At 41.6% G+C, this 27,600-nt stretch overlaps 1 protein-coding gene across 5 annotated transcripts; it reads left to right on the forward strand.

Annotated features, from left to right (window-relative positions):
• On the forward strand, positions 1–27,600 carry gapvd1 (GTPase activating protein and VPS9 domains 1). 5 transcript variants are annotated; one of them, XM_069178115.1, is made up of 29 exons: positions 1–147; positions 5,951–6,169; positions 6,630–6,897; positions 6,990–7,562; positions 7,655–7,738; positions 7,838–7,972; positions 8,365–8,557; positions 9,157–9,237; positions 10,887–11,041; positions 11,341–11,470; positions 11,690–11,815; positions 11,976–12,149; positions 14,641–14,778; positions 16,018–16,152; positions 16,837–16,956; positions 17,273–17,350; positions 18,139–18,482; positions 18,662–18,749; positions 19,561–19,593; positions 20,218–20,289; positions 20,397–20,525; positions 20,618–20,744; positions 20,883–20,995; positions 21,835–21,994; positions 22,163–22,350; positions 22,765–22,978; positions 23,447–23,519; positions 23,607–23,804; positions 24,457–27,600. In XM_069178115.1, exons 2-29 carry the CDS (start codon positions 5,985–5,987, stop codon positions 24,595–24,597), a joined length of 4,455 nt encoding a protein of 1,484 aa, XP_069034216.1. In that variant the 5' UTR covers positions 1–147; positions 5,951–5,984; the 3' UTR covers positions 24,598–27,600. The 5 variants fall into 5 exon arrangements, with proteins under 5 accessions (XP_069034216.1, XP_069034217.1, XP_069034218.1 ...); XM_069178116.1 differs by having other exon boundaries at positions 20,397–20,516; XM_069178117.1 differs by lacking the exon at positions 19,561–19,593.

Raw genomic sequence — 27,600 nt, forward strand, 5'->3', positions numbered from 1 at the left:
AGCAAATGACAGCACCGTTCGCTCCTGCCAGAAAGCCAGTTTGTGAGGACGCTAACCGCCAACAAACAATCCCTCGGACTCGAGAAACCTGATGATCAGCTGCATTCAGAGAAGTCGCTAACATCCGGGACGGGCTAATTACGATCGGTAAGTAGCGGGATTGGCGTCAGCTCGTACCGTTGATCGCATTTTGGTCACCCGAGGAGCTTGCAGCCGAAGGCTAAGCTAACCTCGCTAACGAGCTAGCCCGTCGTTAGCGTACCCTGCTTTGACCAGCGAGACGTTAGCCGAGTTTAACTCGGTTAACGTTAGCAGGCTACGTTAGCCAAGGGTCACCAGATTTGCTCTCTGTTGGTCCTCCTTATCAAATCGGTGCAAGTTTTTTTTTTTTTTTTTCTTCTTCCCCTCAAACCTGTATCCGTGTAACAGCCGCTTGTCTTGTGTCAGGTTTGTTTCGTCGCGTTTAAATAACCAAACGTTTAGTTATACGGGCTATTTGTTATGATTCTCGGGGAGAGGAAAGGAGGAGGAGGGGGAGGGGGGGTGTAGGTAGTTAGCCTAGCCTGCAGTAACAACAACAACAACAACTAAACATTAACTTCCAACACAACCGATTTGTTGTCTGCCTGGCTTCAACCGCGGATGTCTCGTACAACACCAAAAATCAAGGGCGTTTATCCGTTTGAGACTCGGCAGCAAATTGAAATGTTTGATTTGGCTTTTTAAAGCCTTTTTTTTTTTTTTTTTTCAGCAAATGAGCCTCCACCCATCCACGGAGCCGGTGAGAGGATCATGCAGTTGTAGCACCGGCGTTAATAATTGAAGTCTCTAAAAGTCAAAATGATAAATATTTGTAAAAATCAGAGGTCTTGCTGCTTATGTCCGTGAAATCGTTACATTGCAAACTTTTGTATTTTACCATTTGCTAAAAAATTCAAGCTTACGCGATGTGAAAGATAATGAATATGAAATGAGACACACATTCACTACTTAACTCTTCTGAAAGTAATTCGTTTTTTTTTTAGTTTTTTTTTTAGTTTACGTTTTGTAAATGATCCAAGTTGTCATTGGATCGCTTTGGACTTCTGATGAAGTGCAAATCAGGTCTGACTGACGCTCACATGACATAACTTTCTTCCTCTGTCGTGGTGACTACACGTTGCCTGGAAATAGGGTCAGTCTACTTTATGGTTTGCAAGAGGGATGACTTTTAAGTTCAAGTGTGACCGAGAGATCACACGCTTCTTGCTTTAAAACCTGATTTGCCGTAATTCCCAGGCTCATGAATAACTTGACAGGATGCACTAAAGGTTTTCCAGTTAACCGACAGTTGATGCAGATTTCAACATTAATATTCTTCATCCGTTGCTATACCAATATGGACCTCCTTTCCTGTAGTGATAGTGACAAGTCATTCCTTTCTTAGTCCTGATGTATAACTAAACTCCATCCTGTTTTTGTGAGTCTGCAGTTGCTGAAGGAGATGACTGCCATTTGGTGGAAGTTAAGAGGATATTAAAGTGCAGGGCTAGTGATGTGTGTGTGTGTGTATTAAAATGTGTGACAGCTGCTGCATAAGGTTAGGATTTTATTTTGGGTTAAATGTTTTTGCCTTCATGTTTAACACCGCAGATCCAGAGTTTTCATAATTTCCTTGAAGCCATTTTGCACAGTTGTGTAGACTGAATATTTTGGGCAACAAACCATGCTTCATCTTCATGTGGCTGTCAGAGGGCCTGAAAGCTCAGTTGATCTGTTCAAGGTATAACCTGGCTGAGGCCAAAACTAAATTCAGCGCTCTATGCAAACGTTTTTACATGAGGACAAAAAAAAAAAAAAATGTAGGACCAAAGGGACAAATGTTCAAGTTCAACACAGTTTATAATTACATTACCTATTTATATTGTGGGTCTTTGTGTCTGCTTGTACATCTATTTTTGCGAGGTCCAATTTGAGTTTTAGACCACTGAAGTGAGGATGTTTTGGTCCTTGCTTTCTCAAACTCCATCAAAGGGCTGTTTGAGGGTTAAGACTTGGTTTTAGGATTCAGGCTGGACTCATGTTAGGGTAAGTGTTGCGGTTCGTTGTGATGGTTAAGGGGAAAGGGAATGCATTATGTCAATGAATGTCTTCTCAAAGATACCCATACAAATGTGCGTTTGCTCCTACGCCTTGTATGCAATTGTTCTGTGAAAACCAATGGAGGACTATGTAAGTGGAAGACCCTAGTATGTACTCGATACTAAACCTTGGCCTCAAAGTATGGACAAAGCTTTTTAAAGTACAGAAAAAGATTTTTGGAGGGTTTGGCACATTGGCACAACTTTTCAAAGTGCCTCTCCTGGTATTGACAAATCCCCCAAAACCTGCTTCAAAACAACATATTTAGATGTTTTTTTTCCCGAGAAACTTGAGTGACCACTGTGTGACTAGATCTCACTACTCTGCTGTATATTCAAACAGGCTACATCAGGGAAATAAACATGTAAATATGTATAGAAATGTAAAGAGAGTCAAAGCAACAAGCTAGGGATGTGCTGTGTTTTAAGTGGTGCGAAAAACAATTCAGTCAGTACTCTAAAAGAATTGAGGGTACTGGCCAAAATGGTGGGAAAGTTCATTTTGAAACCTTACACATGTACATAGCATACATTACTTGCTTTCTGAACAGTGTACGAAATTATCTGAAAGGGAAGTGGAAAGAGGATGTTTGCTCCAAACCACAAATACCTTTTGTAGAAAGTGATACTCTTTTAGATATTTATAAAAAGCCTTTGCTCCACTGGTTGTGTGTAGGAGATCATGTAGTGGGAGGACTGGGCTCTGTTCCAAACACATTTACTCTGACGCGGTGATATTTACTTACATTATTTATAAAGTAGTGTTGTAGTGCATTTCTAAAACCTTTCTAAACGTTTTCATTCGATAACCGGTGTGGCTGTGACATGCTTTGGCGTTTGATCTCCTGTCTCAGTGTTTGCCCTGCCCCTTGTCTCCTAAACCACCTTGTTGTTAAAACTATGCTGCTTACACAGATGCTACGGTTGAACAATTGGCCTTGTAGTGACTCATGTTAATGGTATTGAGAGGCTTTCTTGCCACAGCTACGACCATTGTCACACACAGCTCAGAGAGTTGCAGAAGATGCCTTCCCTCACAGTCTGTCGATTGGTTTCTCTTCTGCTTTAGAGTTCCTCAGAACTCTCCATGACTGACTCACCAGGTAGCTCTTTACTATGGATCGTATTGGAGCTGATGAGCACATGGCACAAGGCAGTAAACCTCTCTTCGAGCCCCTTAATAGCCTTGCTGCTTTTTCCACTTCTGTCCAATTATGTGAAGAAAGTGTTTGTTATTATTATTATTATTATTATTATTTATTATTCAAGAACATGAGTCTGTACGTGAAAGTGCGCTGTCAGTCAGTGTTTACATTCAGATGTAAAATGAAAACAAACGATACCAAAGAAAACTTTTTTTTTTCTTTTCTTTTTTTTAATCAATATATCCAGATCTATTCATCTAGAGAAATGTCCTCTAGATTAGTTGACAATACCTTAAAGATTCCACCAAGTTGCTAATTGTTGATTAATCATTTCTGTAATTCTTGAAGCCTTTCGAACATTTCTTTTTGGTGGTTTTCTTAGCCTTCATGGCAGTAAACAAATATTTTGGCTCGTATCAAAAAGTAGTTTGAAGACTTCATCTTGGCTTCAGGGAAATTGTGATTAATTTTTGAACTAATTTCTGACTTTTACAGATATTTATTTGATTAATTTAGAAAGTATTGATTTGAATCAATGATGATTTTGAATTGATGATCATTAGCTGCAATCGTAGTTAAAATACAACCTTACTTTAAAACAGTATTAATAGTTGCTTATTTAGCATTTTGCTCATATAGTACACAATACTTTCAATATAATGTTGAAAAATGATGCTTAGAATTAACAGTATTTTTCAGCAACTTCTCCAATAGAGACATTACAAATGCTTGACAATTTAGTATACTGTCACATGTACTTATGCACTAGACTCCACTTATAAGCGCCCACAGGAGGAGTTACAGTTGTTGACAAATACATGAATAAAAACGTTAAATGTTAAATTGCTTGTGAAGCTGTCTGATATTGTTTGGTTGACTGATTGGAGCATCACGCCATCACCATTCTCGCATCTCACACAAGGAGCAGCTCAACCTTATGAACATTTTGAGACAAACTATAAACATAAATTTTTCTGTCCAAACATACTGATAAATAACACTGAATATGTCTTTGTATTAGAGTCGTATTTGATTAAAATGAGTCTTAATAGGAGATGGGTAATCGCTGTTTATTCTTGGTTTGCCAAGCGAATTCTTTGTCGAGCCTATCATTATGTGTTTAAATCTGCATAACCAATTTGATTTGTCAGGCATATCAACTCTCATGTTGTGGTTGTCTGTTAGCTTGCGTGCAGTGATACTGCCTTGCAGTCATTCCCACTATTGAGCAGTTTTCTCCAGTCTAGTCTCATTCTCCTCCCAGGGCCCTAACTCCACAGTTAAATCTGTGTTTTCTATGTTTGCAACCAGCCACAAAGGGGCTTTTGTGGAAAGGATTCACCAAGAAATCATTCAAATTTCATGCACTCTGCTTGGATTGTATGTTTTGGCTGTGTATATCTGGAAAGGGAAGAGTGATTTGCATTTTTTGCTGTGTAGCGTCTCCTGAAGCTTATGAAAAAGCATGCCTTTGCTGTTGTCATTGGGCCAGCGTGTGAAGTACGCTGAATGCTAACGAAACCGTCCCTTACATGATGGGACTGTCATGCGTGAGCTGGTTTCCTGAAAAGGGAACCAGCTTTTCCTTTGAAGACATTTTTTTCTCAATGCAGCTTAACTCTAATAATAAATGCAAATAATTATTGCAAAATACAAGATTAGGCAGAGCAAGGCACGTTTCTTTGCTGAAGGGTAAATGCCAACCATTAGTTCTGAATGCTCCTTTCTGAGGTTCATCAGAGTACACAATGCTTGACAGTCCAACAGCATTGCTGTGTATACCAGACAGCTATAATAACTGACTGAAAAGTGATGAGAAAAATGGCGTTTTTCCTCTTTGATTGACTGCCTTCTCAGCCAGCAAATAACTTTACAAGAATGTGACTAGTTTTATAAACGTTAGAAATTAAGCAGTACTGAGCAGCCAGATGTTTCTCTGTTCACTGTTTAGAAGTGAGCTTGTCACTAAAATGGGAATAGTTGGTCGACCTTAAAGATCAGGCCTTGTCAGGGTAGCCTTGCCCATTGCTGCTGACTTCAGGGCTAACCCCCCTTTATTTTTATCAGCAGGTGGTAAACTGGACACAGCGACATGGCTTGGGTCTTGAGGAGTTGCAGCATTTATTCACTGACAAATAGCCTAAGCTGTACACACACTGCTTTGCTACAGTCACACAGCTATACTGCTAACTTCATATCCTCCAGTATCACCAGCTTCACCATCACACACATGTTCCTCTCATTGGAAAACACAGAACCAGAAAACCTTTGATGTTTTTATTTGATCGATGACAAACAATTATTTGGTGATGAAAATTCTTAATTACACAATTACATATTTGTTGATCAGCAAATCAGTTAATTGACTAATCTTTTCAACTCCAAAGACAGGCTTTTAGTCTTGAAAACATAAGCTGAGGGAGCCTCAATGATAACAGGATTAACAAAGCATCTACAGAACCACTTAAGGCATTATGCAACAGGATGTCTGTAGGGCTATTCTTGACGGGTCAACTTTTAGGTGAAATTGGTGTAGTTCGCCTTTCACTCAGTGTACTTCAGAAACTTTTTCCCTTGCTAATGTGACATTTGTTAACTGGTTATTTGAGTCTTTCTTTAGTGTCCGTATCACATATTTACCTCATTTATCTGTTTCCATTCCATCTTGTCCCTTTTGTGTTGCAGTCATTTTCCTCGCTGCCTGTGTGAGCTGGTGAAGATGGTGAAGCCAGACATCCACACTCTGGCCCACCACCTGAAACAGGAGCGGCTGTATGTGGCGTCGGAGAAGCAGCTGATCCAGAGGCTCAACAGCGACGTTCTGAAGACAGCTGAGAGGCTGTACCGGGCTGCCTGGATCGCCAAGCAGCAGAGGATCAACCTCGATCGTCTCATTCTCACCAGGTCAGACGTATTACCAGGATTCACCCTGGTCCTGAAAAGGAATAATTATATAGGAAGTACAGACTTGGAGTCGGGTCTCTAACTTTGTTTAATCCATACTCAAGAAAGAAATGTAAAAAGGATTATTTATTTTAAGGGGAGTTATGACCGGTAATACATCCTGTTACAGGCCTTTGGTTTGTTTTTTATCCTGTGGTACTCAAGTCAGCAGCAAGACTGCAGAATCTTTGACATTTTAGTTAATTATGGAGCAAATGATCTCAAGAATATATTTGCTTGTGTAATGGTGGATATATTTCTGTTGTCAAAAGTAGGTTGTATGACATGATGTTCTCTTTGAAAAAAATACTAAGATGTATTCTTTTAGTACAACTGCATTTGTGAAATTAAAGCATCTGTTGTTTCAAGAGATTTTATATGATGCATATTTGTAATTAAACGACTCCATGCTCTTCTATAGTGCGGAGGCCTCTCCGGCTGAATGCTGCCAGCATGCCAAAATGCTGGAGGATACGCAGTTTATTGACGGCTACAAGACTCTGGGTTTCCAGGAGACAATCTATGGCGAGTTCTTGGCCAGGTTGAGGGACAATCCAAGACTGGTTGCGTCGTGCCTGGTGGCAGGAGAGAGGCTGAACCAGGAGCACACCCAGGGCGTCATCCACACAGTCTTCACCTCACTTTACGGCAACTGTATCATGCAGGAGGATGAGAGCTACCTGCTGCAGGTCAGGGATCCTAGCTGTCTCTACACATTGGAAAAAACAGTTTAATAGGTTCTCGGTAAAATGCATCATGCTTCTTTCTTGCCAATTCTCAGGTGTTGCGATACCTGGTAGAGTTTGAGCTGAAGGAGAGTGACAACCCTCGCCGTCTACTCCGAAGGGGAACCTGTGCCTTCAGCATCCTTTTCAAGCTCTTCTCTGAGGGCCTGTACTCAGCCAAGCTCTTCCTCACGGCCACCCTTCATGAACCCATTATGCAGCTGCTGGTGGAAGATGAGGACCACCTGGAGACCGACCCGGCCAAAGTGACGGAGCGCCTCACTCCAGCCCAGCAGGAACGCTTTGGAGAGAAAGGCTCAGAGGGCTACAAACAAAGGGTGCAGGCAGCTGTGGAGGCCAATGAAGCCAAGCTGGTAGCTCTGGTCAACAAGTTCATTGGTTACTTGAAGCAGAACACCTACTGCTTTCCTCACAGCCTGCGCTGGATTGTGTCTCAGATGTACAAGACTTTGTCATGCGTGGAGCGTCTCGAGGTGGGTGAGGTGCGCACCATGTGTACAGACCTACTGCTGACCTGCTTCATTTGCCCAGCTATAGTCAACCCAGAGCAGTATGGTATCATCTCAGACGCACCCATCAATGAAGTGGCCCGCTTCAATCTAATGCAGGCAAGTGGTGCAGTGCGTTTTCTCCTCTGTGCATATTTACAAGCAGAAGCCATTATACTGTAGACTAATGTTGCATATTTTATGTTATACAGGTTGGACAACTTCTGCAGCAGTTGGCCATGACTGATGATGATGCAGATCCAAGGCGAAAAAGCAGTTTGTCTAAGTTTGATAAGGTATGTGATAATCAAAGTAACGCATTTTCTTTTCTTTTTATTATTCAAGTTTAAGTTTCTCTAGTACTAAGTCACTTTTTGTGGGTCTTTGTTTGGTAGAGTTGTGTTGCTGCCTTTCTGGATGTGGTGATCGGAGGACGAGCTGTTGAGACCCCACCTATGTCCTCAATGAACCTTCTAGAGGGCCTCAGTAGGACTGCCGTCTATACTACGCATAATCAACTGCTTGCCCTGGTAAACAATTTTGCAGTTGATATGGAAATGTAACATTGATATACCATCATCTGAAAGTTATTGCTGCTACTCCATTACAGGGTAGACTTGATGTGAAATTAAAGTATAAATACGATTTGATGTTTATGTAAAGACACAAGGCAGCTCAAGTGTCTTGGTTTACAGTAGTTGTGTGTTGAATTCCATTTGCATTGCAACATACCTTTTGGCAGCACTCTCAAAGCAATGTGTAACTTTACATTCTAAACCAGTTTAGATTTACATAAAACAAGAGTTTGGCAAGTGCTAACTCGTCAGAGAGGTCATAAACCCTTTTTCAGAAGAAGTCCTGACTTCCAAGGAATTATTTATCATGATGATCTTGGAAATAATACTTTCCAATTCCTGCATAGGTGGACTTTGTTCGGAGTGTGACGGCAGGGGACCACCTTCGAGAGGAGGAACACATGGCCCTGGAGACCCTGCTGGCCAATGTGCCCCAGTCTCGAACCGTGAAGAGCAACAGTCTGGAGCTCACCCCCTCCAACACCCCCCAGCTCTCCCCAGCCACCACTCCTGCCAACAAGAAGAACAGACTTCCCATAGGTAGCTTCCTCCACTGCCTCTAATCCTCTTCCTGCCGCTCTGGTTATTAGACTCAATATGATACAGCCTCTTATAATTTTCTGGTATGAGGATTGGAAAGAGATTTTGCTCCATAGAAATATCACAATTTGAAATAAGAACTAGTAAAATACAAGTGTAATATGCTGTCTAATGAGAAGCCAAATAAACAAGCAGAGTTGAGTGGTGATAGCAAGTGAAGGCCTGTGCTTTATAGGAAGCTAATGAGCTACTTCTCAGCTTGTTATAAAGATAATTAGTATGGCCTGGATTGAGGCTCAATTACAGAAATGACAACCAATTAAATTACCAAATATAAATGAACATATTTTAATTGGAATGGATGGAAAAGATGCATAGATTACCTTCATTAGCATTTTTGAGACAAATGATGCTGTAGCAACACTCCATTAATTAGAAATGAACCACTTGTGCTTTGCTTCTCTGAAATGTGACATTGATATACACAATCTTGGCTTGATACTTTAACTACTTTGAATTCTGAGATATACTCTGTATTCTTTCTCCAACTCCCTGCCTTGTCCTTCTCCTTTCCTCCTGTGCTGCCAATGAATGACCAGGACAACATTTAGCCGCTATAACATCCTGGGACCCCACAACCACCGCTCTGTCTGCTCACATTCCATTAGTAACCCCTTTTGGTGGGTAGCCTGTCAGGCATGTTAGAGCTGGAGAGAACTCAACCCTTGTATCTGTTGTTACGTTTTGGATAACACTCATCAAGCATTAGTCCACACTCCCAAGCTGCACAGTAGCTATGCTGCCTCACCACTGCTACCCAGCACTGCTGTTGTCCATGTGCTCTCACCATGCCTGCTTCGCCTTGCACAGCGCTTATGCTCATTATTAGAGCTAAGATGTATTTTCCACTCATTTTGTTTTTTCTAAGTTTTCCCCTTTTGCTTCCTCATTCAGCGGAATATGGCTATTCGTTACCAGGTAGAGTGGGGGGAAAAAAAAAAAAAATCTATCTTCCACCTTTCCTCTGAGTTGTAGTTAAAATAAAGAAGAAACTACTGTAATTCCCTGCATACAAAGATGGCAATGGCATGGTTGTGTTGTTAATAGTGACACTGAAATGAATTATATTGATAATGTTAAGGATTTTGAGGATTTATTTTTTACGTGATTATCCGTACGTATAAAGCACATTTTCCGATCTCCTAAAAACTCTCCCATTAGAATAACGTCATTATAGTCAGCATTCGTTCCTTGTTCTCTTCGAATTGCTACTTGACTACTGTTGATGCTTTGATGAGAGCATTGTTCATAGACAAGGGGAAACCGAGTCCAGGATGAGTGTAATGTGGCTCCATGTCTTGATTGAGCCTGTGTAATTTTCTTGAGATGGCTGGTGAAGAAAATACCAGGTATATCATGCAAATCCAACCTCGAGGAACCTTCATGAGACCTGTAGGACCTCATTTCCAGTGAATGGAACTAAATAATATATCTATTACCACAATAATAATGGGGTTGAAATATGTCAGAGTGGTCTCTGGTATTAATTTCATGTGCTGCTTAAGTGCTTCACTTTGTTGGGGTTTCCATTTTTATCCCTGCAATGATGGAAGCAGATCTTGAGATGGTTAATATGCACTGAGCACCATGGTTGAGTGTAGGTAATGCTGAATGATAACAACAGCAAGCTCATTAATCTTGTTAATATTTGTATGTACAGCACTTCTATATAAATTCTATATACTGGTCATCTTAACATAATATAATCATATTACAAAAACTATTAGTTCAGATAATATGGCAGGTAATGAAGTCTTTTGTTTTCTAGTGACATGATGTGCTATTTGCTTTTGTTTGTGTCTGTCTTGCAGCTCAACCAGTGAACTCCTGTACTCCGTTAATTCAGAATATAATTTTCAGATTTGAAAAATGTAGAAGAAAACTCACCCTTTGTTTTTGTAACGAACTGTAGGCTAATATCAACAAGTCGGATAAACTCACCTTAAATGTCATACCAGTGTGGCCACCTAGTCATGTAGGTTTTTAATAGTTTTTATTTTGTAAACGCATAAAGCAACTGTGACCTTCAGCTCATTTGGAATAGAAAAATGCAGTAATAAACGGTCCATACAGTCATTCTCATTAATTATGAATAGCATTTATTCGCAAACACATTGGTATGACATGCAGTATAAGAGTCTTAGTTGGCTCATCTTCAAAAATACTGTTTGGTTGTTGTTTGATCATAAAACTTATTTGTGACATGATACGTAACAATTGGAAAGTAACTCTGATTCCTTTCTCCTCCCGTCAACTCGCCAACCAACAGCTGCTCGTAGCCGTAGCCGTACCAACATAGCCCAGGAGGGGGAGGCAGAGGCCAGCTCCCAAGAGTCCCTCCAGGAGCTGTTGCCAGAGGAGGTGCTGGTGATTTCACTGGGAACTGGTCCTCAGAGTGTCCCTGGGATGATGTCAGAGAATGAGGTAATGTGACTTGAATTAATGTACTCATCTGCAGGAGAGGTGATGATGTGATAAATTCAGTGTTATATTTATTTCCTGTCACTGAAGGGGAGTAAGAGTTATGCATCTTACAGTTCTTTGTCCTTTCAATTGAAGAAAACCTTGTAGCTTATGTAAAACTAACCATCTGATCCCAATTGAACTGTCTCCTGCTGTCTTTGAATCAGGTATTTATTTTAGCAAGAACAGCTCATGTTAAGTTCACAGGCAAACATAAACATTACGTTTTGTATTCCTGTACTTTCTCTCTGGCTCTCCAGGTTTTGAACCTGCAGATGGCTGATGGTGCCCAGGGGGATGGCCATGCTGATGACACCAAACAACATGGTAAACCAGACAAAACACTGCGCTTCTCTCTCTGCAGTGACAACTTGGAAGGCATCTCAGAAGGTCAGTCTTCAATCCAATGACATATAAAGCTAAAATGTAGTGAAATAAAAATTTTTTTTTTTGCAATTTAGTTTTACACCATAGTATACATTTTTAAGGTCATAACTGGTCTTTACTAAACAATCCTGACTGAACTACTGACTGACTGTGTGTGTGTGTGTGTGTGTGTGTGTGTGTGTGTGTGTGTGTGTGTGTGTGTGTGTGTGTATTTTACCTCAGGTCCATCCAATCGCTCCAACTCTGTGTCATCTCTGGACCTGGAGGGAGAGTCTGTTTCTGAGCTTGGAGCCGGACCATCAGGAAGTAACGGGGTGGAGGCTCTACAGCTTTTGGAGCATGAACAGGGTGTGTTCATTTCTGAATGTTACCAAAAAGTTGAATTGAATAGGAATTCATATAAATACATATATGCAGCTATAGCAGTTTTGTAAACAAATGAAAGACGCGTGAGATTATAGGTGAAAGATAAGCAGGCTCAGGCTAACATATGGTATGTCTCCTTCAGCCACTACACAGGACAACCTGGATGACAAATTGCGCAAGTTTGAGATCAGGGATATGATGGGTCTGACAGACGATCGGGACATCTCTGAAACGGTCAGCGAAACCTGGAGCACTGATGTGCTCGGCAGTGACTTTGACCCCAATATGGATGAAGATCGGCTACAGGAAATAGCAGGTAGGCCATGGTTTAGTTACCTGTGTTTGACATTTACTTCTGCATCAGTATGCAAATTAATGGATGTACACAGCCCGTGTGATCATTTCACATTTTGTGTGATGAATTTGCTGAGCACACGAACCTTCTCTGACTGTCTATTAAGGAGATTTAGGAAAATGTCATCACCTTGTGGTATAAGGTTGAAATAGCATCAAAAGGCACATCTTCACTTCAGCTCAGCTTCTACAAAGATATGCCCCATGCAGGGCAGCTGTAATACATTTTTCTGTTTCAGTTCTCTGCTTTAAGAACTATATGTAATTACATTTAAATAGTATCTATTATGAGTTGTTTTGTTACCCAATTGTGCTGTAATTAATAAATCTGGCCAGTGAGTCTACTTTCAGTTTTTAACAAATGGTTCAATGCAGTGCTTTTTATCTTGCATTTTATTTTGAAGGTGTGAAATGTATCTTTTTGAGTTGCAAATTCAATGTTAAAGCTGTAATGCAATTTTCTGTCTTAAGTTTAAACTAGACTTAGTTAGAGTCACAGAATTTATACATTTGCAATTCAAGACACTGGTTAATTGACGGTAATAGTTTGCTTCAGATTGTAGACTGAAGTTTGTAGATATAGAAAAATGCTAATATAATAGTTTAGATGTTACTGAAAGAGATTCCTAAATTTGTATCTTTCCATTCAAGAATAAACTAGTGGAGTTGACACATTCAATGGAAATAGAAAATAGAGTCTATGGGGCAAAACAAGTTATTTTCAATATGAAGTTAATTTGGCACCTTCAGTATATTGTGGAGGGAAAGTTCAGCCGGTGCACTCTGTAAAGCCCAAACTGGGACCGTAAAGCTCAGATTGTAAAAATAATGGGTTAATCTAACGTGAAACCAGCTGTAGACAGAACATTTAAGTCTTGGTATTATTCAGAGCAACATTTTCCTGTCTCCTTTGCCTCGCAGTCTTTTTGCTCACATCCTACCTCCTGCCCATCTCTCTCCATCCCGCTCTCTCTCTGACATTCACTCAGTCCCTGCAGTCTTATTGACCTTGGTTCCTTCTCATTTGCATCCACCATTTTTCATTCTTCGGAATATGGCGTTGGGGGACTTTTCCATCATTAAGTGAATTTACAGCGATTTCCTTATGTGTTTTCTCCAAGGGATTGGGTTATGAGATGCACATTAAATATCCATTAATACCTCATTATCCCACTGATAAGATTACCATGATAATGAGGCAGAAATTCTAATTGTTTCACTTCTTGTTGTGCCACTCATTTAATCATCCACCTGAAAGACAAGTACTCTGCGCCCCTACCTTGAAGACTGTAAACATGGACAGCGGGATAGAGCTCTCCCACTGCCAACGAGAGCCCTGCCCCCGCCAACAGCAGTACACACTGTTGCCTGGGTGCTGGCATGCTTGCATGTTCATGGCGCGCGTGTGCCATGAAGTGGAAGTATTACGTACCAGGGGGTGCAGCTACCAAAGGTTGACTTTTTGATCATCAGCCTTGGACACTGTCTCCCACTCACACCTGCTCGCTCCCCCCCCCCCCCCCCCCCCCCCCCCATTACTCCTCTGCATTCTTCCACCTTGTTAAGCTGCGACTTCCCAAATGGAGATGGAGGAACACTGTGCTGAGGACTTTGTGGGAGGGTGGACAAAACAGTAATTTGGTTGTGAATAATGCTAGGCTTAATCAACTGCTCAAAGTCACGGCCCTGGAGGCCGGGGACGGGGTGAGATATTACCATTAACCTCTGACCTTTGGCACAGTGGTGGATGTGCCTGTGGGTCCCAGCATGAAATGCACGTGACCTCTCTGTGTCTCGGTATGCAAAGCTCACTGTCTCAGAACCCCCCCACCCCCTCAACGAGTTGGTGGTTTATCTAATATTTTTGCTTATCTCAGGCCATTTTTGAGTCAAGCCTGAAGGTGTAAAAGTGATGAAACAGTTTGATTTTTAATTAAGATGCACCACATGAAATCAGTACATTAGGTATGTCCTGAATGTTGAAAATAATGCCTCATATATTGATTCACCAAGAGAAATGAATGCATTACTCATTCATTAAAGTATTGGCAAAAATGTCAGACATTTGCTGATTCTATCCTTTCTCTGTTTATACAGTGTGTGTGTGTGTGTGTATATATATGTGATTATCTTTATGTTTTAACTGTCAGACAAAACGACCAACTTCAGGAAAGCACTTTTGTTAATTGAACAACTTAATGATGGATCAGTTTAATGAAAGTTTTCATTAGTCACATTTAAATTGTTGTAGGATGGAGCATTAAATCTGAGCATCAATGTAAACAATTCTCAATTTCCTATGTTGCTCATATTTAAATTCTGAATAATTTGCGACTTTGCGACTGTAGAGGTGACTTCTTGCTAGTCCAACACTTTCTGATACAAAAACAAAAGCTGTTTCACGCCGCTGAAGGAAGTTAACTTTTTGTCTCTGTCTCTTTCTCTGTTGTCAGGGGCAGCTGCAGAGAACATGCTCGGCAGCCTGCTGTGTCTTCCTGGCTCGGGTTCAGTTCTGCTGGACCCCTACGGCTCCACCATCTCGGAGACCACGAGCGAGGCCTGGAGCGTGGAGGTCCTACCCAGCGACTCAGGTGGGGACTTATTCTCTTGATTTTTATTCTTCATCTATACGACAGTCTTCAATGTATGTATGTTTGCTTGCACATGTGTGCATATTTCTGGATGCATTTTTAGGTTTCTGCAGTATACTGGGGGCTGGGACACCAGGTGTGTTTGCACTGCATTCCATACCAAAAATGTGTGCATGCATCTGTCATCATATTTGTGTGCACTTGCCTGTCTTTCAGGGCAGATCTGCCTGTGCCAGTAAAAGGCAGCTTAGGGTTTCCTTAGAGGGCCCACCAGGTGTGTTTGCACCTGTGGTAGAGCAGTGGGGAGAGAAGCACAAGGACAGCAGCTGTCCTCAGTCAGTTTACATGGTGTCAGTTCTTTATTTGGCTAGACTTGCATGATATTGCTCTGAGACTGCCATGTACATTTTGTTGTGTTACGCCAGTAACCACTCAGGGATCAGTTACCATTGTTGTGTTGCATAAATACAAATTCATTCTTATAAATTACAGATTATTCTTTCACTGTTCTTGCAAATTGAACATACACACGAAACCTTTTTTTTTTTTTTTTTTTATGAGATTACCTGCTTGACTCCCCCCTTTTGAAAACCAGTGTTTTGTGAAAGTCAATAGAGAGCTTTATTAACAGTGTTAAGTGTTTCTTTGAAAAGCTTGGGTCTTATGTTAATTGGAGTAGTACACCATTTCAATATGTGCAGTGCAGAAATGACATGCATGAGTGTCTTGATTGCTTTTTGTTCCGTTTGCTGCCCCTGTTCTGCTCGATAATAGCGTGATCGCAGGCTTGCTTCAAGTAGAGTGCTTGTTTCATGGCTAGGCAGCAGAAAACTACACTCCGAAGAGCACTTTACCAACACATTATTACTAACGAGCATGCAAATGAGTACTGCTGTTAGTATGGAGCCTCTGGGTTTCGACCCAACAGCTCCATTGGGTAGCCAAAGAATTGGCCGCACCAGCTTTCCGGTTTGGATTGGCAGTTATAAGACATGATAATGTATGCTTTGTTTGATTTCTTGCATATGTGCAAACTCTGTTTACTAATAATCACAACAGAGTAGGTGGTGGAATTAAAGAGTGACCATCATCTGTAGCAAAGTGCCATCAGTACAGCAGGTTTTGAGTTTAATTTTAAACATATCAAGCGAGAAAAGTACAAAGTCTAGCTTCACATATATTTTTCATGAAGAAAGATCTTTTTCTTTTCTTTCTTTTTCCTTTTGGGTTGATCTGCAGAAGCTCCAGACCTGAAGCAGGAGGAGCGTCTGCAGGAGCTGGAGAGCTGCTCTGGCGTTGGCAGCACCTCAGACGACACCGAGGTCAGAGAAGTCAGCTCGAGACCCAGCACACCAGGCCTCAGTGTTGTCTCAGGTATAAATCGAACTACTCCATCTCTCCCCCACCTTCTCTTACAACTACTTTGTCTGCCTGTGTTTTCTCTCTCCAAAACTATCAGTTCTATTTCTGTGTTTGACTCCATAGTCCTTTTTGTCTGTTGGAAAGTCATTAATGGGCCTGCATTGTTAAATAACTTTTGTTTCTCACTCTCCTTGCCACTTTGTGGAGCGGTCATGTGGCTGGGAGGGTTTTTAACCAACATAGTGGGATCAGTGTGAATTTTTCTGTATTACACTGAGGTTAATGCTGGTTGTCTTGTCCGTGGGCTCAGGTGGACGTGCTATGTTGACGTGCATGAAGTAGTATCCTACATTAAAAAGCCAGCGGTGACGTTCCTGGCTCAGCTCACAGGAAAACGTCCCACGGGATCCCACCGATGGATAGTCTGCTTCTGATGATCACTCTTATTTGTGTCTTTCCCTTAACCCATGGGAGCTTACGCTACCAATTTAGAGTTCCCAGTGGGTTCCCATCTCAGAGAGACCATACAGCATAGTCTAAAGAGAAAAATATCCTCTTTTGTTTCAAAACCACTGCACATGCAGGCTTAGTTTTTTGGCTGCTGCCAAGCTCAAACATCTCAATGTAGAAGTGATATTGAGTCACCTTTGTCCTCAATGTCAACACAACTGTTCCTTTTGTGTGTGGGTGCCACAGGTATCAGCGCAACCTCGGAAGATATCCCCAACAAGATCGAGGACCTGCGGTCAGAGTGCAGCTCGGACTTTGGAGGGAAGGACTCTGTGACCAGTCCAGATGGGGAGGAGTCAGGCCACGGTAGGAGAGTGTCACATCCCCACCAGGCTGAGCCATCAGTCTAGTGTCTATCTGCTCAAAACAGCATCAGCCAGCGCCATCTATCCCTGTCACTTCTGCAGCTGCCACCAAACTAAATCACTGTTTTCTCTCTCAAATGGTGACTGTTACTTAAAGTTACACTGAAGGGTTAAATATTCTTTGTTAGTTTGGCTGGGGAGTCATTATCTTTTTAAATGCCATAAACATGTTTTTAAATAACATGAACATGCATACGTATATTAGCGGCTGATTTAGTAAAGGCTGTTAATTGTCTAATACTCTTGTGTTTTTGCAGGAGCACACCATCTGACATCTCCCCCTTCACAGGCTGATTCCTTACTGGCCATGTTTGATCCCCTTTCCTCTGGTGAAGGTAATTTGCACTCCCAGAATGCACTGCAGCCAATGAGTGCGAACAATGAGTATCATTAAATCCCTGCTCTAATGTCGTGGAGTCGCAGAACAGCTTGACATGTGCGAAATTAACCAAAAATGTACCTGTACCCCTCACCACAATAACTGGACATATTATTATAAGTGCAAAGTGAAATGTCACTTAATTTGGCTCATTTAGTATCCTAAATTATTCTTTGGAGTTTTCCCTCTCCTGTGCATTTTGCTTGTAGTACAGGTGGAAATGTGTGGGGGAACAATGTTAGTGGCTGTGTGTCTGTGGCAAGGTGAAGGGATGACAGGTTGAGAGACCTCACCCCAGGCTCTTTGGCACTGTCCCCTTGTCCCACTGTGCACATGGCACAAGGCTGCCATTGGAAGCTTTTCAGGAGAGAGTCTACCCTTGGAACAGGTGGCCTACCTACACCTAGGGCTCATCTCCCACCAACATTTCTCTTTAGCACTCTCCCCCACATTTTAGTTTTTTTTTCTGTTTAGCAGCTATTCTTAAGAAACAGGTGAGATGTTACGGTACAGAACAACATTACTTCTTAATAAATCTGTTTGAAGAATTGTATTCGAATATGTAAGGCTTTTAAAATAGTTAAACACAAATATTATAAGCACAGATTAATGAACACAAACTTAAACATGAAAGAGAATATAATAAAGAACTAATACAAAGTGCACAGGGGATGCATGAATATTGTCCAGTTTTATTCAGTAAAATGGTATAGATTTTCTTTATTTTCTGCTTTATTACCTCAGGCTCCACTGGAACAATAGTGAGGCCCAAAGTGCACTATGCCAGGCCCCCTCACCCTCCACCTGATCCTCCCATCCCCGAAGCCAGTGCCCTGGGGCAGGAGCCTCGCCACTCTCTTTTCACGCCCCACTGCTTGGCCCAGGCCGAGCTGGAGCACACCAAGCAGCGGCACTCCTTCCCCGACAGGCTGGTCCGCAGCCGCAGCTCTGACATCGTGTGCCCGGGCCGCCGGCCCACGAGTGACCCCGGCCTTAACCGGCGGGTAGCAGTTGAAGAGCGTGACCCTGCCGGGGCCTTCGCCTTAGGACCATCCTCATCACCCAGCAAGGACTCCCTGAAAGGAGAGGTAACCAGCTGTAGTGGTGCTCTGGATTAATGTCATAGACAGTTTTGGTTTTCAGTAATAACTCCTTACGAACAGCCCAAAAAAAAAGATTATAATAACAATTTCTTTCATTGGAAGATAGTTTAGTAACAGCTGAATCTGACAGTGCAAAATTATAATGTGTTAATTTCCATTCAAAGGTTGAGGACAGGAAAGACAGTGACGATGAGAAGTCTGATCGCAACAGACCGTGGTGGAAGAAACGTTTCGTGTCAGCCATTCCCAAAGGTAAGGAAACGGGCCACTTGGTCATTTTAAGCATGCCCTCTCTTCTAAACTGAGAAATGAACTTGTGTTCATTTAAAAGTGATCTGTTTGATTGCAGTGCGCCTTTATTTTTTGTATTCCTGGAAAAAATATAGTTCTCTTAATCACAACTGACAGGAAATATCACACTTTAAAGAGCAGAGCTAAAACCAATTTATAACGTGAGAAAGAGAATGATTATCCATGTTGTCCACTGCTTTGCTGATGTTCCAGTTGGAAAATGATGTTTCTTGTTGTTTGAAGTTACTCCAGAGATGTGTCCAGCCCTTTTTCTCTCAGGTCTCACTTGCTGCAGATTTATATAGACTTTTCAAAGCTAATCAGTCATCAGAGGAGCTATAGCTGTGTAGATTGTATGGCTGTAGCCTCCCAGCAGTGCTGTCAGCCAGCGGCTAATGGTCATTAGATAGACCTCTCTGTCATCAGCACTGATAAATGACACATCTCGTGTTGCAGTTCTACTCTAGAACCATCTCTCATACATCTGTCTGGGAAATAATGAGCTGTGCCCACACAGACTGACTGCTTATTACTCTTTGAGATAATGATATTTCTTAAGTAAACATCAAATTGATATTCATAAAATGGAGGACTGTGTTCACATGAAAAAGTAGAGCGCCGCGACGCCTCAACCGCCACTCTGCTGCCAAATCTCTGTAGAGTCCATTGTGTTTGTCCTGTTGCTCTGCATGGTGACGCACAGTCAGCTGTCCCACAGAGCAGCGGCAGCCTGTGCTTGAAAGGCCAACCCTGTCTGTTGTGTTCCTCACAGTGCTGTATTGGACGGCTGAGAGTGATGTCCCAGGTAACGCTTCCATGCTGTTGTCATTGAGCTAGCTTTACTGCTGGAGCCAGCGGCTGCGTGCCATACTGCTTTGTAGATGCTGCCTTAGGGCTGTAGAGCTGTGATGTGACATGGTGTATCCTGAGTTCACATGCTCCTCACACTCCTCATCCATGCATCTGTTTTATCACTCCCTCTTCTGTTTTTGGCTACATTACCATTTTACTGTAAGGAGAATACAGAATATCAATGTAGATACTTCACTCAGTGTTTCCTGCGTGTGTCATCAAGTTATAGCCTCTGTAGCTCTCTTGTTTGTCTTGTTGTCACCTTTGTGTTAAAAGAAAAATACACGTTTTATAAAGACTGAACCTTTGTGATATTCTGCTATGAACCAAAGGTTTCATTTATCATTTTACAGTTATTTTGCCTTTTTCGCAGTAAAGTTCAACACGAGACTTTGATGCTGTATTGATGCCATACATCACACAGAGTTTTTCACCTCAATACAACCCATAAAAAAAAAGTTCCAAAAATGTCTCAAAATGGCTGTCAACATGTGACTCACGATCAGTCTGTCATCAGGTTATTGTGAACGTGGTGTTACTCCACCCAAGTCAGTCATCACACGTGTCTCCTTCACAGCTCCAATTGCAGCATTCAGGAAAAGGGACAAACAGGAGAAAGATGACATTGCCCAGGAGCGAATCCCACAAGGTCAGTGCTGGTTGTTGTTTTTTTTAAACTCCTGATTGGCTGAAACAGATCCACCAGGTTTGGTTTGGTTTTTAATGCAACCTGTTTGTCGGTGGGTGGTTTGTCAGATGACCCACTGCCCAGACACAGCTCTCAAACCCAGGCAGCCGAAGACATCCTGGACAAGTACAGGAACATCAAGAGAATCAGCCCAGGTGATGGAGCCACAGCTGGAGCCTCCTATGATGGTACAGGAGGTCAGGAAAAATACCGCCACGTATGCTCATAACATAAACTTGCAGCAGACAAAGTAGAGAATTTTCTCTTTTTTTGGTGTTTATTTCCACAGATCTTTGTGCTGAGGACAGCGTACATGACTCTCCAAGAGAAGACACTCTGCAGAACATTTCCACAGATGACCTCCCAGACTCAGCCAGCCAGACGGCGCAGCAGCATGACTCCAAGTTCTCCTTCAGGTCTCGCGTTCACAATCCTGCAAAATACCACAGAACTCATTTTTACAAACACTCAACACTTTCCAGTTTTCTTTGCTTACGTTGCTCGGTCATTGCTGTTGATTAGAAATGGATTTTTTTGTTGTTTTGGTCTTTCAGTGATGCAAAGAAGAAGTTGAGGTTGGCTTTGTGCGCAGCAGACTCAGTGGCTCTCCCCATCATGGCTCCTGCAACCACACGGAATGGACTGCCTGATCACATGGATTCTGAAGGTAGGAATCCTTAAGCATCTACATGCATCCTATATTAGTACTTGGGTTTATTTTTTCACTTGCTCTATGCTGAACTGAATAAGTATCAAAGGCCCTTTTGCTTTATTTTTTTTCTGAGAAGAGGGGCCTTTTTTCCCTAACAATCTTTTTTGGAAACAGAAAGGTGCATTTAAGGTTAAATCATTTCATCTGCCGCTGGCCTGTCCTGAACAGATATGAATTCCTCTGTAGTGACGAAGTAATAGAGATAACATGAAATCATTATGGCAAACAATTATTGGAAAACTGTTTTTTTGGTAAATCACATTTAACAAAAATTTAAAAAGTGTATTAAGTTAGAACTGTTGTAAAACTTGCCTACTAGAGTGCAGTTATCTTTGCCACATGTCTCCATAGGGAGCATGCTCTAATGTTGGCAAACGTCCAACCTGCTGAAAGTGTCCTTAAGCAAGACACCAAATCTGTACCACCTTCACCTTCTGAGTCACCTTCGAAGGTTTGGGGCAAGGTTGAAAGAGAATTCCCATATGGTGTCAGTGAAATATCACATTAGTAACCATCATACATGTGTAGTCACATTGATTAATATTGGCCTATCTTTTTATCTGATGCTTCACAAAATAAAGGTGGACCACCTTCACATCCTGAAGTAGGACAATAGCAGGCAGAAACACGAGAGCCTATTAGGTTATGGTAAAACTATAAGACTCCATCTTCGAGGCAATCAGTCACATTGTCACGTGGAGATGGCAGTTTGATTGGATTACAGCGACCAGGCGTTCCTTTGTGAGCAGGGAGCAGCTTTGTCCAACCTGTCTCTCTGTTGTCCTGTCTCTCAGACAATGAGATCGTCTGCTTCCTGAAGGTCCAGCTAGCTGAGGCCATCAACCTTCAGGATAAGAACCAGATGGCCCAGATCCAGGAGACCACGCGCTGTGTGAGCCGCTTCGATCCTCGCACCTGCAGGAAGCTGCTGGCTGCCATCGCGGACGATTACAGGTAAATATTCAGGCCTGGAGAGATGAGGTGAGCTCACTTAGGGGAACCTCATGGATCATTTAATTTATCTCATCTTGGTTCAGTACTTAATTATAGGAAGCTACAGAGATGTAGCAGGGAGCACAATGAAAATATTTAAATACAAATTCTCATGTATGTTTCCTTTAGAAAGCGGGCACCATACATAGCTTACCTGACCAGGTGTCGTCAGGGTCTGCAGACCTCTCAGGCCCATTTAGAAAGGCTCCTCCAGAGGGTGCTGAGAGACAAGGAGGTGGCGAACCGCTACTTCACCACAGTCTGTGTCCGGCTGCTTCTTGAACATATGGAGTCCAAGATGCTTGACTTCATTAAAGGTACTTCAACATTTTCACAATCAGTGTGACTGGACTACGGCTGAGCTTATTGACCTGCCAACCTCCACGGTACAGATTCCTGATCTTGCTGCCATCCTATTTTCTGCATTTTATAGTATTTCTATTTTATTTTTTTTTACAAGATTTACAATGCTTTTCTCAATATTTCCTCTGAGATAACAAAAAAAATAGGTGGTGACAACCCTTAAAAAAAAAATAGACGGTTTAATATTTAATCATAAAATGTTTCGTATTGTCAGCTAACGTTGCATTTCTAAATGTTTTGGCATACCTATGAGTTGTGTATTTCCAGACATTGGATATGCAGTCTATACACAATATCAAGCACAGCGTATTGTCATTGAATCATACACTATATCTGGTTGGAGGGTTAAATTTGTTGCTCCCCTCCAGCGTTCCAGGGGTGCACAGCATCTGATGACAAGACAGCAGCAGTGGAGGATTTTCTGCGCTACTTGTACGGTGCCATGGCCCGTGATGCCATTTGGCAGTATGCGAGCGAGGACCAGCTGCAGGATGCCCAGATGGCTATCGAGCGCAGCGTTATGAACCGCATCTTTAAACTGGCTTTCTACCCCAATCAGGATGGAGATATTCTCAGAGACCAGTGAGTAGCTGAAGTGTGCCGAACAAAGTGCTTCACTAGGCAGTATTGGATTTTTTACTGTTCGGAAGATTTAAAACTGAAACTTTGTGGAGACAGCAGAGCACTGCTCTTTTATATCTTGGCATGCATACAAATTCACAGAGGCTTTTCTGTCCTGGTGTAAAAATCCACTTACTTTTACACAGCATAGGACACCTACATTTTAATACTTCAGTATAACTAAATTCCATCATGTTGTTTTTTTTTTAGCTGCTAACATTAGCTAGGCATTTCTGTAGTGTAATTTTGCTGTATTGTCTTTTAAACCAAGTTTAACCGACTTGATCTCTCAATAGGACTTGTCATCTTCAGATGGAACTTAATGACATTCATATTTAGGTTGATATCTAATGTATGAACAGCTGCATTGTTGGATGGCACATAATGTGTACTCCGCTGTCTTAAACCGAGTTGTTTTGTCGCCCTCAGGCTTTTCCATGAACATATCCAGCGGCTCTCAAAAGTTGTGACGGCAAATCATAAAGCTCTTCAAATCCCAGAGGTATCATTGAATCGTCTCTCTTTTTCCATTACTTCCACGCATTCATGGGGAAGGAAGAGGTTTATTAGTACTCTTTTCTGGTTGTAGGTTTACCTGAAGGAAACTCCCTGGCCCTCTGCGCAGTCTGAGATTAGGACCATTAATGCCTACAAGACGCCACGAGACAAAGTCCAGTGTATACTGCGTATGTGTTCCACCATCATGAATCTTCTCAGTCTGGCCAACGAAGACTCCGTCCCAGGAGCAGATGACTTTGTCCCCGTACTTGTCTTTGTCCTCATAAGGGTAAGTCTGTTCTTACATCATACTTCATTTTATTCAGCCCACACTGCCGCAACTTCTTAAAGAAGCAGTAAGCGATCACATCCGTTTGGCTAACTAAGCAAACCAAGCTGAAATCTGCTGCAAATCCCAAGTGTTCAGGCTCAGGCTGCATATGGACAAAATCAAATATCCCAATACTTTTGACCAAATACCTCCAACATCGATATTGCAACAATTGTAACTTGTATTTGTAACAATTGTAGGGATTACTACTGGTACTTTCACAAAATATTAACATAGTGAGATTTTTGATAAGTAATCTTCAGTGATGTGGATATAATGACTGAACGGGAAAAAGGCAAATAATGGAGCGGAATTTAGACCCATGTAATAGCTTTTTTAACAAAAAAAATAAATCGCTTACAGCACCTTTAAACAAACTTTTGAATTTCATTGTTTATTACTTGTTGACTTCTTGTCAATGAAGAAAAATTATCCTAAAATCTTTTCACAAAAAAGACTGTAATCACAATACACCATAAAGACTGCTATCCGCTAACCTGTGTGCATATATTTTACATATTTCCATATTTATGATTATAATCTGTACGGTGTTGCATGAGGTTCTTTGAGCGGCTAATGTGGGCCCATCCCCACATCTCCTCCCCTCCAGGCAAACCCGCCCTGCCTGCTGTCCACCGTTCAGTACATCAATAATTTCTACGCCAGCCGGCTGAGTGGGGAGGAGTGCTATTGGTGGATGCAGTTCACCGCGGCGGTGGAATTCATTAAGACCATCGACGATCGCAAGTGAAGCAGAACAGCCACCTGTATGGGCAGACTGCGGGGGAAGGAGCCGGGAGACTGGGAGACTTCCCAACCAACTGCTCCCTCTGCACAGCTTATAAAACCTGGCCCTCAGCCTGCTCTTTATTTGTATAGCTTGTACATAGCCAGAGACGTTGAAAGATTACAAAATATATATTACTGTACTTATGTGGACAAATCCAGGTTTTAACCGTAGTGAGAAAACGGCTTTTGGGAAAAATTAGCATCATATTAACTTTGAATCTGATTTGAATTTTTTCCTTTTATCTTTTTGTCTTCTCAGTCAGGTTTCCTTTTGGGGTCTGTGTTAGGAATTTTATATATAAATAATTACCAATATGACATTAAATCAACGTAAAAGATTATCCTATATATAGGGACCAGACTTCCTTGATGTGATCACTGATCTTTATACCCCCCCTGGTGAGAGAGAAGGGCTTCCAATTAAATTACAATATAATGTTCATTAAATGCATTGTGACGTGGGGATTTACGGTGAGTGATAGTTACTGATGGGATTTAGTGACTCATAAACACTGAGATCAGTTCACAATTAACCATACTTCTCAGAAGGTTAGTTTATCAAACCGTAGGGCAGCTTTCTTTCATGAATTGTTTACTTCAATTTATTCCCAAACAGGCATCAATTTGGACAAAAGGGCCCACATATTTAAAGTGTATTTATTTCTGTCATTCTATTTAAGTCTTTGTTTATCTAAGTTTCAAAAAAAAATAAAAAAAAATAGAAAAAGGAAAATGCATATCGTGCCCATTCAAGATGTATGAGGCAAGTGATGTTATGATAAACTTGCTAGAAATGCTCGAGTTAGGAGGGCACCTTAGCTATGAGAAGCCCTTCGGTGGGGACGCTGGGCGATGAACACATACAGGGTCAACACATGCACAGAGCAGTGGTGGCATTTACGGAAATATTGAAAATAGTGCCTTTGATATGGGGCGCTCTGTACAGGTAGTTATTTTTGATGTTCTTTTTTTTCCCTCTTCTTTTTTTTTTAACCCAACATAGGCATTGTTCACCCCCGCTCTCTCCCCTCACATGCGCACACACACACACACACACACACACACACACACACACACACACACACACACACACACACACACACACACACACACACACACACTCTCTCTCTCTCTCCCCCTCCCTCCCTCCCTCTCCGATGGTCCAACTGAGAAGCTTTTGTCCGGCCCTCGCTGCAGGAACATGGGCATCCCCACATCGCTGATTGTCGTGGCTCAGTCCCTTTAATGCACTTGAGTTTGAACAAATAATCCCCTCTGGTGTTCTAGATCCTACCTCAGAGTTGAAACCAATGAGCCTGATACACAGTAACTGCCCTGCATTGGTTGACAACGGAGTTCTGGATCAGTTTTGCAATGGCTAAAAAAAAAAATGGTAGAACAACGAAGGGGGAACGGAGGAAACGTCGGCTATTGACCTGCTGTGATGCTTGTTGTGGTCACATCACCCTTAATTAACACAGGCCTTTGTTAGCCAACAAAGACTTTTTCATTTCTAATCTTGTACCCGAGAGGCCACATTTGTCCACGGGGGCAAAACTAGTGAATTATTGGATATTGGTTCTCTACCTCCTCATAAGTTCAAGAAAGGGACTCGTGTTTATGTGCACTTATTTCTTTTCTTCTTTTTTTTTTTCTTCAATTTGGCGTGCTGTGATCTCCCCCTGTCATTGTATCTTTCCGATTATAGTACAAGCATGTCTTTAATTATCCAGAAGTGACTAAAACTCCTTTTTCTCTTAAAATCCTCTGCTTCATTTTTGTGCACAGACGTGCCACATGTATTATAGTTTTTGATAACCCCTTACTTCCCACGGTAAATGACCTGACAGCACAATACACAGTAGGATAGAAGAGCAAATAATCAACACTATTGACTTGTTACTGACTTTCAGTTTATGCTAAAGTGGTTGGTGTAGTACGTGTGTTTTTGTTTTGTTTTTTTTGTCTAGTGAGCGTGTGTGAGATGCTTGTGTGACTGGTTGACCCTCTGCCTCCTCTTGCATGAAGTCATTGAATGGTCTGCACATTCTCAATCATGATAAACTGTAGAACAGGATTAGTGTCTGCCACAGGCCAGTAATTGAACCTGCAAGAGGATGCAAGGCTCCTCTTTGTGTCCGTGATACTTGCATATCAGAACTCGATGATTTATTTTGCACAAAATAGATGTATTTTCCTGAATAATTTGACAGGGAGCAGTGCATTTTTAAATGTTGTTACTTTTGGCCTTTATAGTTATTTATAGTAACCATATTGCAATTAAAGTAATGTTTGAGTAGCAAAGTTAAGCACCTGACTTACTCGTTCAAGCTGATGATGTCACATATTTATGGGGAACATCACCAATGCATTTTTTTTATATTCGTCTACGGTAGCACACGCACAAGATTCCTATGTGCGGTACACTTCTTTGCAGAGTCGGTGTAATCAATTTGATGAGAAAACCATGCACTGGAAAATCAAGTTGCAGGTTGCATCTATACTAATTAGGTTTATGTGATGTCACTTTAATTGGAAATACATACTGCACAGATCTGATGAAGTTATTTGGACCTGGCTTATGTTTCAGTTTTTCCTCAGTAGCAGCTACGAATGACCCCACGAAGTCTGGATCAAAACACCAAATTATTTACACAAATATACGTGTGATCGTGTGAGCAACTATAATTTTAGCCTCGATTGTATGCAAACCACTGGACAGTGGTGTCAAGTGAACAGGCTAAAGAGTCCGTCTGTTCTTCAAAGCTTTACTGCTCTGCTCCCTGTACAATTGAGTTGAAAGGCTGAGCAGAGAAAAAAAAAAAAAAAGTTTTACATCTTGCATCTAATTTTCAATTTAATTGTAAGCTTGCACAATTATGACATGCGGGGAAAGCCGGTTTGTCTTTACTGTGATTAATGCATTATGTAATTCTTTAAAAACAATAAAAGAAGCAGAAGTTTT

The sequence above is a fragment of the Embiotoca jacksoni genome, unplaced genomic scaffold, assembly GCF_022577435.1.
Source record: "Embiotoca jacksoni isolate LCO1_2020_lvr unplaced genomic scaffold, fEmbJac1.0.p SCAF_8, whole genome shotgun sequence".
NCBI classification, from domain to species: domain Eukaryota; kingdom Metazoa; phylum Chordata; class Actinopteri; family Embiotocidae; genus Embiotoca; species Embiotoca jacksoni.